Below are 14,366 nucleotides of genomic sequence, written 5' to 3'. Positions count from 1 at the left end.
AAGTATGGTCTGTAATTCGATAGAATTCAGCGACGTGTTTCCAATCATTTTCTTCAGCCTTCTTTTGACTAGTCCGATTAGTCGCTCATAAAAGCCACCCCACCAGGGGGCTCTTTCTGTGATAAATTTCCATTTGATGCCATGGTTAGCGAGAAACCTTTGAGACTCAGCCGCTTCTATCACTTGTGTTTTGAGGGCTTTTAGATCTTGTGAACCTGCTTTAAACGTTTTCGCGTTATCCGAAATTATGCATTCTGGAATTCCTCTTCTACTTGCAAATCTCTTGAAGGCTCTCAAAAATGCGCTGGCTGTTTGATCCTCTACTAATTCAAGATGTACTGCTCGTATTGCTGTACAGGTGAATAGGCAGATGTAGACTTTTCCGACTTCTTTGTGGGCATTACGCACGTATAATGGTCCGGCATGGTTAATTCCCGTCACCTGAAAGGGTTGGGACCCTGTAACTCTTATATATGGTAATGGAGGAGCGTTAACTGAGCGAAATGGTGGTCCTTCTACTTTTCTACAAGTTACGCACTTCCTTATTTCCTTTTTTACTAGCTGTCTGCCTTTAGGTATCCAATAGGACTGCCTGAGTTCCGTTAAGGTTTCACGTACGCCGCCGTGCAAAACCATGCAGTGAGTTGCTCTAACAATAAGAGTTGACAAGTGACTCTCCTTCGGCATCAATATTGGAAACTTGGTGTTGTGTGGAAGTTGTGCGTATTGAAGCCTTCCGCGACATCGTATCAAGTCATCATCATCTAAATAGAGGCTAAGTTGTTGTATTGTTGCTGGCCGTTTGCTTTTACCTTTGTCTTTGATTTTAGATAGGATGTCTCTATAGTAGAATTGTTGTACAGATTGGAGTAGAACGATGCAAGCGTGTTTCATGTCTATGGTAGTAATTGTGTCAGATTTTTTTTCCCTCTCAGTTTCCTGGTGAAAAGTATAACGAGCGCGGTAACTCGTAGTGTCTTGTTCAAGGTACTGTATTTGGTGATGTCGATGACGTTCAGTAAATTTGCGCTCTTTTGTGCGCTTGCGAGATTAACGCTTATTGATTGGGTCTCCGTGTAATTTCCTCTGTTGTCTTTTAACTGGTTGTCGTTGACAGATGGCCATTCCTGTGTTTGCTTTATAAGCCATGAGGGTCCTTGATTCCAACTCTGCTGTTTGGATATAAAGTCTTTAACGTCTATTCCCCTGGTAATGAGGTCTGCAGGATTGGACGTGGTCGGGCAGTATCTCCACGTACTCTGCGAGGTAATGTCTCTAATCATTTGCACTCGATGTCGGATAAACTGTTGTCGTAGAGGCTTGGATGAAGATATCCATGATAACACAATTTGTGAGTCACTCCACAGTATAATTTGCGATGTATAGAACTTTGAAAGTATGGTATTTGATAGGTATTTAGGTAATTCTGCCCTGAGTACTGCTGCAAGTAGTTCTAATCGCGGCATTGTTTGTGGTTTTATGGGTGCTACTTTACTTTTGGACATTATGAATGTACATTTTGTCCCACTTTTTAGGGTGGTTGCCCTTAGGTAGGCTACCGCTCCGTATGCTAGCTGGCTGCTGTCACAAAACGTGTAGTTGAAATTCACTGCCAGCATCATTGAAGTATTGTCTGGGTATTTCCAGTGGGGTCAGATTTTGTAGTTCGTGCAGCCATTTGACCCAGTTCTCCTTAAAGCTGTCAGGAAGTTCTTTGTCCCACGGTAGGCTGTGTTTCCATAGTTCCTGCATCATTATTTTTGCTTTTACTGTCACTGGTTCTACAAATCCCAAGGGGTCGTATAGTTTTGAGGATAAGCTTAGTACTGATCTTTTGGAGACTTTTTCTGTATGGTTGATTTCTTTGATAAGTTTTGCTAATGAAAGTGACAGAGTATCTGTCTTTGTGTTCCAATTGACGCCTAGGACTTTGACCATTGGCTCTGCGTATACTCCGTTGTCTTGAGCTTGGCGGTTTAAAACAGGGGAGTTGCTGGTTCAATGTCGTAAATTCATACCCGCCTTTTGGAAGCAGTTTCTTGATGATGTGTAATACTGTAGGGCTTCAGGTTCAGTGTCCGTCCCCGTAATAACGTTGTCCATGTAAATCGAACGTTGTAAATCCTCTGATATCCAGTCGTCTTGTTTGATGAGGTGATGCTGTATCGTAGCATTCAGTAGGTGTGGAGACGGCGTGGCTCCGAAAAGTACGTGACAGAATCTGTAGACGACTAGATTGTTTGGATTATTCGCTGGTTTGTCTACATCTTTGAGCCAAAGAAATCTCGTAGCAGCCCTGTCTTGAATGTTGAGCTCTATTTGCAGGAAAGCCTTTTCGATATCTGCAGTGAAGGCTATCTTGTGAGATCTGAAGGTGAGTAACATATTTTGTAGTCTTTGTATGAGGTTTGGACCTGTATGAAGGCAATCGTTGAGGCTTAATGCCTTTGCGGATATCTTTGCTGAAGCGTCGTAAACGATTCTCATAGCTGTTATGCTGCTATCCTTGAAAACTGGAAAATGGGGCATGTAGTGCACGACTCCTTGATGTATGTTCGGGTCGAGGACTTGTTCTATAAACCCTCCCTTGAGTTGATCGAGCAGCTGTTTGTTGTATTTGCAAATAAGCTCTGGGTGTTTTCCTTTTAGGGTATGTTTCAGGTTGCCAATGTGAAGTTTGTTGGTAGGTTTTGCTTGTTGTCCTTCCATGGGAGTCTTACATTATATCTGCCGGTAAATTTGTTAAATTCAATGGTTCTTATCAATAAGGATTTAGAAATGCAAAGACTAGCAAAAACTAACGATAAGACGTTTCGGTGTCATCATGACGCCATTGTCAAGGAGAAATAAAAAATGAAGTTTGTGGCAAAGTGTAACATTAAATTAGCATAAATATGTTACGAGCTAATTAAACAAATACTTTTGCGCGAATTGAATCGCTTTGCACGTTCAGAGTGGGTTTTAAGTCTCTGATGAAAAGCATTTCGTTCACCAAACAATCGAACTTGTTACTACACTTTTTCAGAATGCTAAAACGTTTCAGTAGGTCTTTCGGGACTTCGCTGTGCTGTTCGTGGTAGTGTTTATATATTGAAGATGCCTTTCGTTTATGTCCATCCACGCGTGTGTGTAAGTGTCCGCGTGTATAGCCCACATAACCCGCATCACACAGGTCACATTGAAATTGATAAACGACGCGTTGTTGGTTGACAATCTGTGGCTTGATTTCTCGTACTTTAAGATCTTGGCTTACTTTGCGGCTAACAAATACTGGCTGGACAGTTGTCTGCACCTTCATGCTAAGATTCTTGAGCTCTTTCTTAACATAATTTGCTGATTCTTGATCTTTGAAAGGTATGACCACACGAACAATGGATATTGGTTCTTTGGGCGTCTGTGTGGGCTGCGTACCAACAATTCTTGATTGTAAGAAGGTGTTAATGGTAGAATTTACCAGGCGCCCCGGGTATTTAAGCCGTGCGAAAACTTTCTTTAGGCGATCACACTCATCAGAGAAATGGGCCCAGGAGGAAGATAATCGGTGTGCGCGATCCAGCATAGTTTTCAGCAAGCTCCGTTTGTAGCGATTGTCTACATGGCTTTGGTAGTGTAATAGTAGGCCCGTGTTTGTTGGTTTCACATATACCTTGGTTTCAATCCGAGGTGCATGGTTGAGTAGTTCGGTGCCAAGGAAAGGAAGCTTGCTGTTCTTCTCCACCTCCATGGTGAATTTGACCGAAGTGTGGGCGCTGTTGAGGGTATGCAAGAAGGTAGTTGCTGTTGCTAGATCAGGCATTACAGTGAGTGTATCATCAACATATCGACGATAATAGGTGTCTTGAAAATGTTTCTGGACTTCTGTTATCTCGGTGTCATTGCATACATCTGGGATTTGGCTTATCTCCCAGAACTTAGTGAGAGTTTTGTTAACGTCATCGTTTCTTATGGAATGTGTGTCAATCATTTGACATGATATGTTGAGTGTGGTTTCTGTAGTGGGTTCGTTGTTGGGTACCGGTCCTGAGAGAACCCATCCAAACTTGCTTTGTGTGGCCATCCATCTCTCATCTTGAGATTTCTTTGTGTTTCCCAGAATGATCTGGGTGTAGTGGTCGTTTCCTATAAGTATATCTATTAGGCGATCACCCTCCACGTTTAGTGTATCGGCGAACGCGAGAGTTTTGAATTCAACAGGAATTTCCGCCTGTTGGGTGCTTGAGAGCGGTGGGCAGATGATGGGCGACTAAGGCTGTTATTGTGACGCCTTTATTTACCGCGTTTAAGGTAAGTGTTACGACTTCGTAGGATTTTGGAGTGCCTTTGGTTGAACCAAATGTGGCTACGTCTAGTATCTCGTTCTGAACGGCTTTCAAATGTAGCTTATTCTTGAGGTATTGCGTAATGAATGTCTTTTGCGATCCGGTTTCAATAAGGATGCGTGCTTGGCAACTCGTAGCTGGTCCGCTTGCTGTGACCAGTGCAGTTTGCATTAGTGTATTTGTATGTGTCGTTGTACTTGTTAAGGTTGTCATTGCGGACGTGACGTTTTTGATGTTTTGTGGGTCTTCTTGTTTTTCGTTTCTCTTGCTTGAATCTCGATTAGGCTCGCTTGGTTCACAGATCGACGTATGGTGTTTTAACCCCCAATTTAGACATCTTCCTTTTGAGCGACATTGATACCTTGTGTGGCCTGATCGGAGGCAGTTAAGGCATTTATTTTTCTGCGCCAATATGGTCTTTTTCTCTTTTGTTGATTTTACTTTTGAGCAATTGGTGTGACGGTGTTTACCGTCGCAATATATGCATGGTTTTAGCTCAAATCTCCCATTCGTATCGGAGCCTTTTGGTGGCTTGTGTATTTGGCGCGGTTGAGTGTTTGCGAGTAAGGCGCCAACTGTGGGTACGAGCACGTCGTCGACGACTGAGCTTGTGTCGTTTTCTTGCGTAAGTTGACTCTTTTCCCTGGTTTCTATTTCATGACAAAGCGCTGCTCGTAAATCATTTAGGGAGCAATCTGCCTGAGAATTTGTTCTGAATATTGTACAACGTAATTGTTCCGGTAACTTCTTTAGCAGAATTGGAATTAACAGACTTCCATATGAATCTGTCTGGACTCCCAGCGTTTCTAACGCGCGAATGTTGCTCTCGCAGCTATCGTAAAATTTTCGTAGTTGCTGCACATCAGTTGAGGGCGCGCTGATTTTTGAAAGCGATTCCATATGCGCGTTGATTAGAACTTGTTTCCTTCCAAAACGTTCTTTTAGCATTTTAATGGATTTTTCATAGTTTTGTGACGTCATTGGCAAGCCTGAAATCGCGCGCGCTGCGTTGCAAGTTATCACTCCTTTCAAATAGTTCATTTTGTCAATGTTGTTCAGTTCGTGATTGTTGTGTACTAACTATCCCAAAGCGTTAGCCATTCGATTGGGTTGCCGTCAAATGGTTGGATATGCAGTTTTGGAAGATAGAAAATACTGCTCATCCTGCAAAGTACCACCAAGCCATTAGAAATTATCAGTAAGGCTAGAAACACTTTCATTTCCTTGCTCGTGACTGCTTGCCAATGTCTTGCTTCTTTTACCTTAGCATTAGTGTTCATAATTTGAACAATTTTTTTAGATCAGTCCATTGTCAAAAACTAGCATTAAAAAGTTAATTGCTCTCCCAGAAGTGGTTGTTGAGAAGATTTACACAAAAACCTGCAAAATCATCTCAAACAGGTTTTCTAATTCATCATTACTGGCATTGGACAGGCTGTCAGTCTTTAAATTCATCAGAACTGCTGCTCGAATTAACGTCGTTGCTTCCAGAATACATTTTATCTTGATTTAAGAATGGTGACTGTGCGTACGAGGTTCCAAAAAGCAAAATATCTTGCAAAACTCAAGTGAAACCATGTGCTTTTTATCAGGGAAACTTCAAGCTCTAACCCTCCACGCATTATTGAAAGCTGATAGTGGTTTATTAGAGTTAAGCGCTTCATTTGGCCGGTTAAACAGCCATAAGGGAATGGAACATTTGCTGCCTGGCCAGAAAATCAACCATTGATGGTGAAATGGTTAATAGTAGCAAGTTGTAGATTTCTTAATAATCTTAATAATTTTAATGTTATGACATTCCATTCATTGGTTAAATAACTGACAGTAACCTGGAGGTGTTAAGCAATCCTGAGTGCCACCATTTGTTTCGTCTGGATTTTGGGCAAAGTAAATGATGAAAACTCTGCAAGTGTTCCTCATCATTACACTTCTGAACTCAACTACTCTGGATTGTGGGCTTCTTGATGGTTTTACTTGTAAATTTCTTTCTATTACATTTCTTAATGCATTTTGAGATTAATTGGTCATCTTTTTGGCTCTCTTGTTCGCCTGTTTACAAGTATGAATAATGAACAACATATGGTTATTTGGTTATCTCAGTTTTATCTTGGCCATTGAACACAAGGTGAGCACCTCAATCAATTCTGTCTAAACTAGTTCTTATGACTGCACCGTTAGATTTAATGGTTAGTCAGTGTGCTCAGTAGAAATTTGACTGACCTGGGCAAACTTTATCAACCGGTTATATCCTTCCGTTTTCACGAGTTGCCCTGCAAACTTAACATAGATTACCATGAATCCTTAAATTCTTGACAGCTAAGTCAATGACTAACAATTTGTTTATGATATTGTAGCCAAACGGCTGGTGTTCCTTTGGAAACAACTGCCTCCTAATAAGGGTAAGTTGTTTGCACACCATAATTACCGTACCAATTGAGACACCACTGCAGTGATTTTTCTTTTACTTTCTTTTATACACTCTGCAAATATGTCAAACTTGTGTGCAGAGCAAGTGGGGCACAACACTGTTGATGGTGTATTTCTTCAATTTGGTTTTGCCTTGGGAAGTGGTTTTTGTAGTAAAGTAAAGATGAGGTTAACCCCTGAAACCTCTGGTTTTAATAGCCTTACCTCTTATTAAGTAAAAACAGTGAGAACACGAATAAGCAAGTATAAATGAATAAACGCAAAACAGCATCAATGTAGTAATAAACATGAAACTACTTACATTTAATTATGCAGTTCTCAAGCTTACATTGTGCAACATGTTAACTAAAGCAGTATGGAGCACATAGAGTTTGTGTTCTGTAATTAATGAAATACAACAATCTTTTCAGTCTTCCCTGTAGAGCCGCTATCTAGTTATTTCTATTTTGAGAAAATCCCCAATCACAGTGTATCATTTAGACATTGATTAGTACTAACCTCCATAGGATAGAGACAATCATTCGATGATACAGCATTTGGATTGTCTTGAGCAGATGCATCATGTGCTTCATGTAATTTAGTTGATGTGGCACCTTGCATGATGGGCCTATGTGGAATGTTGAACTCAATACCCTATAGTGGCTGGTCAAGTGGTTGAACAATCCCTATCTGCTCATCAATGATCACATTGTAAGCTTGCTCCAACCCTGTTTGTTTCAAATTCTGCTTTGAACTTTCCAGTCAACAAATACTTCCCTGCTCATTTGAAGGTAGTGGTGGGTGGTTGCCTTTCCTGGGTAGGGCTGCTTTGTGCTAACCCGATTTGCTGTGCTTTAATTGCTCACGGAATTCTTTTTACAATTCACTTTGGTGGTGTTGTGGTGTGTTGGTTAGTCCTAACTTAGAGAGTTCTCAATTATCTAACTGACTTGTTTATATAAGAAGCATGTGTGAAGCATAAATCTCCTCTTCTGGAGAAAGAAAAACCCATCCAAAACATTATTAAGGAGGAAATGTTTATTCTGTCGTTGTGACGGCTTTTGAGAAGATTGTGGTAGGGAAGGATGTAGCAGTACGAAGGCACTCCTCTCTGCCCCAATGAGGGTAGTTTCCTCATCCTAAACTGTATGGTTGACTCATCAGTCCTGGTATCCTTATGAGGGGTCAATGACCACAATCTTTGTAATTGGTCTCTGATACTCCGAGGTTGGCATTTCAACTTTGACGTTCCAAACATTGTCATTCCTTTCAGGGAATATGTTAATGATTCTTTTGATAGTCCAGTTTCCACGAACAGAATTGGAATCCTCCATTATGACTATCTCATCCACTCACATAGGATACTTCTCAGCATTCCACTTCTTTCTTGGGACCAATGACGGAAACACACCTCAGGTCTAAGGTCTCCAGAAGGTGTCCACTATTTACTGCACCAACTCGATTCTATGTTGGGGTTCCTAGTTTCTCTGAACGGTCCATGTGGCCCTGTTGATGAGGCTCGTCTGAGAAGCATGTCGTTGGAACACATATGAGCCGCCATCTGGGTTGTTGGGAATTCTTCCAGAGGGGCGTTGATTCATTATGCTGGCCACTTCCAGTAATTAGGTATATGATTTGAATGGTACCAGTATTTGTTCACCAATTGCTTTCTTGTGGCCTGTCTTGGCACCCTTCATGACCGCTTCTGTGCAACCAGTTTGATGAGGTGCTCTAGGTGTGGTGAACTGCCATTTCATTCCTTTCTAAGGGCTAAACTCTTAAAGCTCTATGATTCCACTCTTGGACCATCCTTCTGAGCTTGTGCTCTGTGCCCACAAGCTGAGAACCATTATTGCTCATAATCAGTGCAGGTGTTTATCTGATGGTGAAGAATCGTCTCAGTGTCTGCATGAATTCCAAGGGTGAATAATCTACAGCTTACTCCAGGTGTACAGCTTTCGTGTTCATACAGGTTAAGACGACTCCTTAGTACTTAGCAGTTGGTTTTCGGCTTATCTTCACTTTGTTGGCTCCAGAGTAGTCACATGCTGTGTAATAAAATGACGGTGTGAACGGTTCCAGGTGGTTTTTGGGCAGGTCCATCATGAGTTGTGATTCAGTTTTTGCTTCACTTTCTTGGTAGAGCATGCAGTGGAACTTTACAGACTTGGAAAATCATGAGCCCTTAGGATCCAAGACTTCATTGTGATCTTTGCCACTGCAGTTGCCACTCCAGCGTGTCCGATCTGATGGTAGTGTTGAGTTATCAAAAGAGATATCCAGTGGTCTGAAGGGAGGATAGCAAGATGTTTGACCACCAACTCTAATTACTCCATCTTCATCCATAGATGGGCTTAGCTGTAACATCAGAGGATTGGGTGAGCTGGCTGGTTTGAGCTTTAGGGCATTCCTTTACTATTTCATTTAGGTCAACAGTTGAATCCTCTTGAGGCCACTCCTCCTGGGGTAGGAAGAACTCCGGTCCCTGCTTCCATCAGCCATTTGGATGCTTTTTTGTTATGCCACGAGAGGCATTATCAGTCTGGCTTTCAAGAGACGATTTCAGTACCTGTATGCCAGAAGGTTTCAAGGAGCCATACTCAAGCACTTGGGTGATCTTGTATTGTACTGAAATATTTGTCCAGACACCTACCTCTTTACTCCTGCAATCGCAGCTCTACTCGACTTATAAGAGTAATACAATCCTTAAAGAATTGATTGGAGTCACTCCCAATGGAGCCATTAGTTTCGTTTCCAGTTTGTATACAGGGAGTATTAGTGATAAAGAAATCTCAAGGTGTTGTAGGATTCTAGACCTTTGAGATTCTGGAGACTCGGTAATGGCTGATAAAGGATTTGACATCAATGTTTTACCAAGAGAGCCCAAGGTACAATTAATTATTCCTCCCTTTCTTGAAAGTTAGGGGAAATTTTCCCACAGGATGTTCAAAAAACAAAAACTAATGCCAGCCTAGAATACATGTTGAACGGGCTAATGGATCTTGGGGTGAGAGAGTATCAATTTTTGATTCAGGTGTTCCATTATCTACTTTAGGTTCAGTAGAAAAATTATTTTCTGTGGCCTGTCTTCTTAAAAATTTGTAAGGACTGCTGATTTTAGCTGATAGTTAAAAGCGAAATGAATAAGCATAACATATGTAGTAGTTTTAAAGAAGCAGTGAAAATTGTTTAAAAGGAAAATTACTTGACACTTCACAGAGGTCTATGACTTCCCATTTCATACAGTATATATGAAATGGGAATATATATACCCGTACTATATACCCGTACTAAACGACAGGTAGCAACTTCAAACTTATTTGCTGTTATACTTTTCTTTATGAGAAGATGCTACGTGTCACTTAAGCTCTCTGTAACTGTTTATTCCTGTACTTTGAGGAAATTTTCCGTGGTTACAGTTAGGGAATCAAAGATGGCTTGTTGCTGATTTTTCAAGCAAACTGACAAATTATTGGTAAACCTTTGCTTGGCACCTTCCAGTGGCAATTCTGAGAATGCTGTATTCCTTAAATCATTGAAGACAGTGTGAGAACACATTTTCGTTGATCCAAAAGCAAACATCCTTTAGGGACATTTCAAAACTGGCTTGCAATAAATGGTATGCTGGGCAGTTGTTGCTGACTAGAAACGAGGTTTGCAAAGAGAGGGCGAGGTTGAAGATAATCAAAGTGTTCTTTGCTAGTGTTCCGTACATTTAAGAGGGAGAATACAGATTACTTTCGATTAATTTGTTGTATGAGGCGCCCAACTGAGGTTTTTTACCAAACAAATTTGGTATTTCTTTCTGCTCAGTTCTCTTTCCTCTTGGAATACTCCAGCACTGTTTCATGCTGGTGCATGTCAGTTCGTCTGGCAGAGTATGATGCCGTAGAAGCTTTACAAGTGCAAGGTAATAGAGAAGTCCTATCACATGATGGCAGTATCCACCTGCTCCAGCTACGTAAGAACATCTTCCAAACAAGGACCCATCAGTTCTCTTGGAAGACACCCCTTCCAAGACACCCCTTCCAAGACACCCCAAGATGTGGGGTTGCTCGCTCTTTCTCATTTATCGAAAGCAATTTGAACTCACTTTTACGGCGTCTGTAGTTTGTAAAAAATAAGTAAAAGAGTGAAAAATAATACTATTACCTCTAGTAACGATAGACAAAAGAAAATTATTTAATCAATTAACATTTCCCTTAATGTCGTGCAAATAACCTGGATCTACCGTAAATTTGTAGGCTTTCGACATACTACTGCAACCAGACATCTCTTTCGCTTCCTTTTTTTTTTAATTTTTTTCCATTTTTTTCCTATATATTATACTTACATATGAGCTTACACTATACTTCTTACACGATGCTTACATTACATATATTACAATACAATTACATTAGTCAAATTGAATTACAATTGATCTATTTACGTTGTTTGCATGTTAATTGTTCGAGTCACTAATTAGAATTTTGTTAGTTAATTACACAACATAGGGTATTAATTTTCTAGAATCTAATAGATTATTAAATAGATAGGTAGCGAAAAGAAACAGATCAAAATACAAAAGTTGAGAAGAAAAAGGACACAATACAGTTTTATAAAGACAGAAAAAATTTCCATTTGTTCCTGAATTCCTTCTCCTTATTACGAGTGACTGCAATATATTTTTCTAGATTAATTTTTTCGCGCACAAGTGAGACAAAATCATCGAATTGGTACGTTATGGTATTTAAAGCGTTAACATATAAGAAATATTTACCCAAAATAATGAGATGGTTGAGGGCTAAACAGTAGGTCTAACAGCGAATAATTCCGAACATAACCTCTAGTTCTGTCAGCAGCAGTTTCGTATTACTATAGATTGATTACCACTCCTGGAATCTATTCCAGAACTTGCCTGCATGCAGTTTATAAACAAATGCCACCAGGTCTGACACTGAGAAGGACAAAAGGGACAGGAGGGCGAGGCAACTTTTTTCATTTTGTGTAACAAGCTATTCGTTGGTAAAATTCGGTGAATGATTTTGTATTGGAACATAGTCAATTTAATTTCTCTCGTGGCTTTGAATGGTAGGAGGTAGATTTTAGTCAAGTCACTTTTCTCGACGCCAGGCGCTAAAAGTTTTTTCTTAGAAGTTGGTGGAGGTAGATCTTCAAGGTTAAGCAGTGTACTGTATATTGTCTTGCATGACAGTGAACAGATTGAGGTGGGAGGCCTAACTGGGTCTTTGGAACCTTCTTGCAATAGTTTCTTTCAATTTTGGGGAATAGAAGGAAGGATGCTATAATATTGTAAAAAGTGACATTTTACATTGAATTTATTGCAAAAAGAATTAAATGGAAGGAAATGGCCCTCACAGGAGTCAAAAAGGTCCGAGATCTGTTTTATTCCTGCTTGATACCAATGAGGAAAGAATACCATTTTCTTATTCACAGTTAAAAATCGGTTGTTCCAGATTGGCTGTGAGAGAACCTCACTTTTATTTCTAGGTGTGGCCGTTGCGATGTCCTATCAGTAAAAAATGATTTCTTTGTAGAAAGCAGGAAGATGGTTGTCTAGGTCAAGAAGATTATAATCATAATTACATTTAAACAGTTCTGTACCGCCAACATCAGCTAGGAGCGATTTTGGTATGTACTGCCATGGAGCATCTGAGTTAAAGCATAACCGTTTCACCCAGTTTAACTTAAGCGCTTTGTCGAAGAGAGAAAAGTCCTTCATGTCCAAGCCACCAGCTGTTTTTTGCTTAACAAGGGTAGTCTTTTTTATTTTGGCGGGTTTGTGATTCCAAATAAAGTCGAACGTGATCTTGTTTACTTCTTTACTGAAGTCTCCTCCTATTTTGATAATGGAAAGCTCAACTTTCTTCCCTTTCAGTCGCTCGGCCTTTGCTTTGTCATTTGTAATGAAATAGAGTGAAGCTCCGCTATCCCATAGGACATTGACCCAATCGCGGTTCGTGGGTATTCGCTGTAATTGCAGTAGGCAAGAGTCTGCGATGTTATTGTCACATACACTTGCGGATCCGGAGATTCCTTGTAAAGAGGTTTCAATTTTTTTTATCTTTGTGAAGTGTTTCGTGATACCATTTGGTGCATCTGTTCACGCCGCAAGGTCTCTTCTTTTTACATTCAAGCAGTCTGTGTTCCTTTCGTAAACACGACCAGCAGGCTCCCTTTTCCTTTAGTATTTTCATTTTGTCTTCATTTGGTTGTAATAGGTAGAATTTACATTCGCTTGTCCAATGATCTGATTCTCTGTGGAACAAACATTTGTTATTTTGGGGGCGGGTGTTGTCTCCTCGTCTTTCTACGGAATCCTTGTTTGTTTTTGCTTAATGTGCTGAGCCCTTTATCGTTGAGGTAGTAGTAAGTCGTAGCTCTGTGTTATCATATTCAGTTGCTTTTTCTGGCTGAGAAGAAAGCTTAGAAGACTTGGAAATTTGTTGGTTTTGTCTACTGTGCTATTTTCTGCGCTAACCAGTTAAGCCCACTCCCTTTTTATAGTAGCAGGTAGTTTTCTTTCAATTATTCTAATTGAACTTGTGGTTGTGATTTCTCTTTCCAATCCAGGTCTTTTCAGATCTTTATATCCATCTTCTACAGTATCAACCAATTTTATGAATCTTTTATTTTTCCCCTCTTTAATGGGTCTTATGTCTTGATTTGTATTAATGACTGCGTCGGCTAATTAGGCTGGATCTCCGTATTTTTCGTCGAGTCGTTTCCACATTTCTTTGATGTCATCATCTACACCTTTCACTGTTTCCGCTTATTCCCTTTCTAAGCAGGAGCGTAGAATGTAGCACGCACTCTCTCTATCCAATGTTGGCATCACTTGTTTTTGAAAATGCTGTTTGAATTGTGGATACTCTCTGCAAAATTTTGTCTGGCGTTGGTTCTGTTTTCTGTCGTGGCGGTGAAAGTTTGAATTTTTTCAATTGTCTCATTGTAACGTGTTTGAATTCTTCGAATCCATTCGATTTCATTCTCTGCGGTTGCCTCATTTGATATCTCAAGCAATTTCTTTCCGTTCTTGTTTCAATCACATTTTTAACATGTTCGATAAATGCCTCAAAGATTACTTCCGCGGATTTCTTCTTTATAATGGTCTGTTGTACTATTCTTTGAAATTCTTCTTCTCGAAGCTTAATTATATGCTGGCGGTTCAATTCTTCCTTTTCCTTCTGTTCAATCAATTGTTTTTCATTTTCATGCTTCGTGTATACCGCCGATGCTCCATGGTATTCTTCTTATAGTTAATCGATCCATTTTTCACTTGTCTCAATCTCCTCTTCAGAGAGGTACATTAAATAAATGTCGTGCTTACCTTCCACTGTAGACCAGGATTCGGTAAGCTCCTTAAACTTTGCTCTCAGAATCTCAGTACCTTTATCTTCGGCTATCACCTTGAAGAATTCGTTCTTTTTTCTCGTGAATCTTGTCTTCGCGCTTCTACGTATCATCAGGGTGTCTTCTGCCATTATACTTGGATTTCGAATGTACTGCTAGTCGCAACAATCGCTAAGGTTCCAAATATTTCACAGTTTATTCAGTCATTTTGTTTACAGGAAAGTATTCGAAATCTATTGACGGATTAGAATTTTAGTTATCAAAGGCCAGGATTAATATACATTAACA

General features: G+C 40.1%; 4 protein-coding genes and 1 pseudogene across 4 annotated transcripts in view; all 5 read right to left on the bottom strand.

Moving 5' to 3' along the window:
- Positions 1-894, bottom strand: part of LOC131786538 (uncharacterized) — a 1,254-nt gene extending 360 nt beyond the window's left edge. The window contains exon 1 of the mRNA XM_059103591.2: positions 1-894. This exon is cut by the window's left edge and continues 360 nt beyond it. Coding sequence (XP_058959574.2) covers positions 1-894 — 894 coding nt within the window.
- A 690-nt stretch (positions 895-1,584) lies between these two features.
- Positions 1,585-2,709, bottom strand: LOC136279558 (uncharacterized). Its single transcript, XM_066163503.1, has 2 exons — positions 2,019-2,709; positions 1,585-1,877 (listed from the first exon to the last, which is right to left on the bottom strand). The coding sequence occupies exons 1-2, from the start codon at positions 2,707-2,709 to the stop codon at positions 1,585-1,587; spliced, it is 984 nt and encodes a 327-aa protein (XP_066019600.1).
- Positions 2,710-2,865: 156 nt separating this feature from the next.
- On the bottom strand, positions 2,866-3,820 carry LOC136279863 (uncharacterized). Its single transcript, XM_066164250.1, has one exon. It carries the CDS (start codon positions 3,794-3,796, stop codon positions 2,909-2,911), a length of 888 nt encoding a protein of 295 aa, XP_066020347.1. The 5' UTR covers positions 3,797-3,820; the 3' UTR covers positions 2,866-2,908.
- Positions 3,821-4,187: 367 nt separating this feature from the next.
- LOC131786539 (uncharacterized) lies at positions 4,188-5,300 on the bottom strand. Its single transcript, XM_059103593.2, has one exon. The coding sequence runs from the start codon at positions 5,298-5,300 to the stop codon at positions 4,188-4,190; it is 1,113 nt and encodes a 370-aa protein (XP_058959576.2).
- A 3,600-nt stretch (positions 5,301-8,900) lies between these two features.
- Positions 8,901-14,209, bottom strand: LOC136279557 (uncharacterized; annotated as a pseudogene).
- Positions 14,210-14,366: the final 157 nt, after the last annotated feature.

Source organism: Pocillopora verrucosa, chromosome 3 (genome assembly GCF_036669915.1).
Source record: "Pocillopora verrucosa isolate sample1 chromosome 3, ASM3666991v2, whole genome shotgun sequence".
NCBI classification, from domain to species: Eukaryota; Metazoa; Cnidaria; class Anthozoa; order Scleractinia; family Pocilloporidae; genus Pocillopora; species Pocillopora verrucosa.
This window is presented reverse-complemented; position numbering and strand designations above follow the sequence as displayed.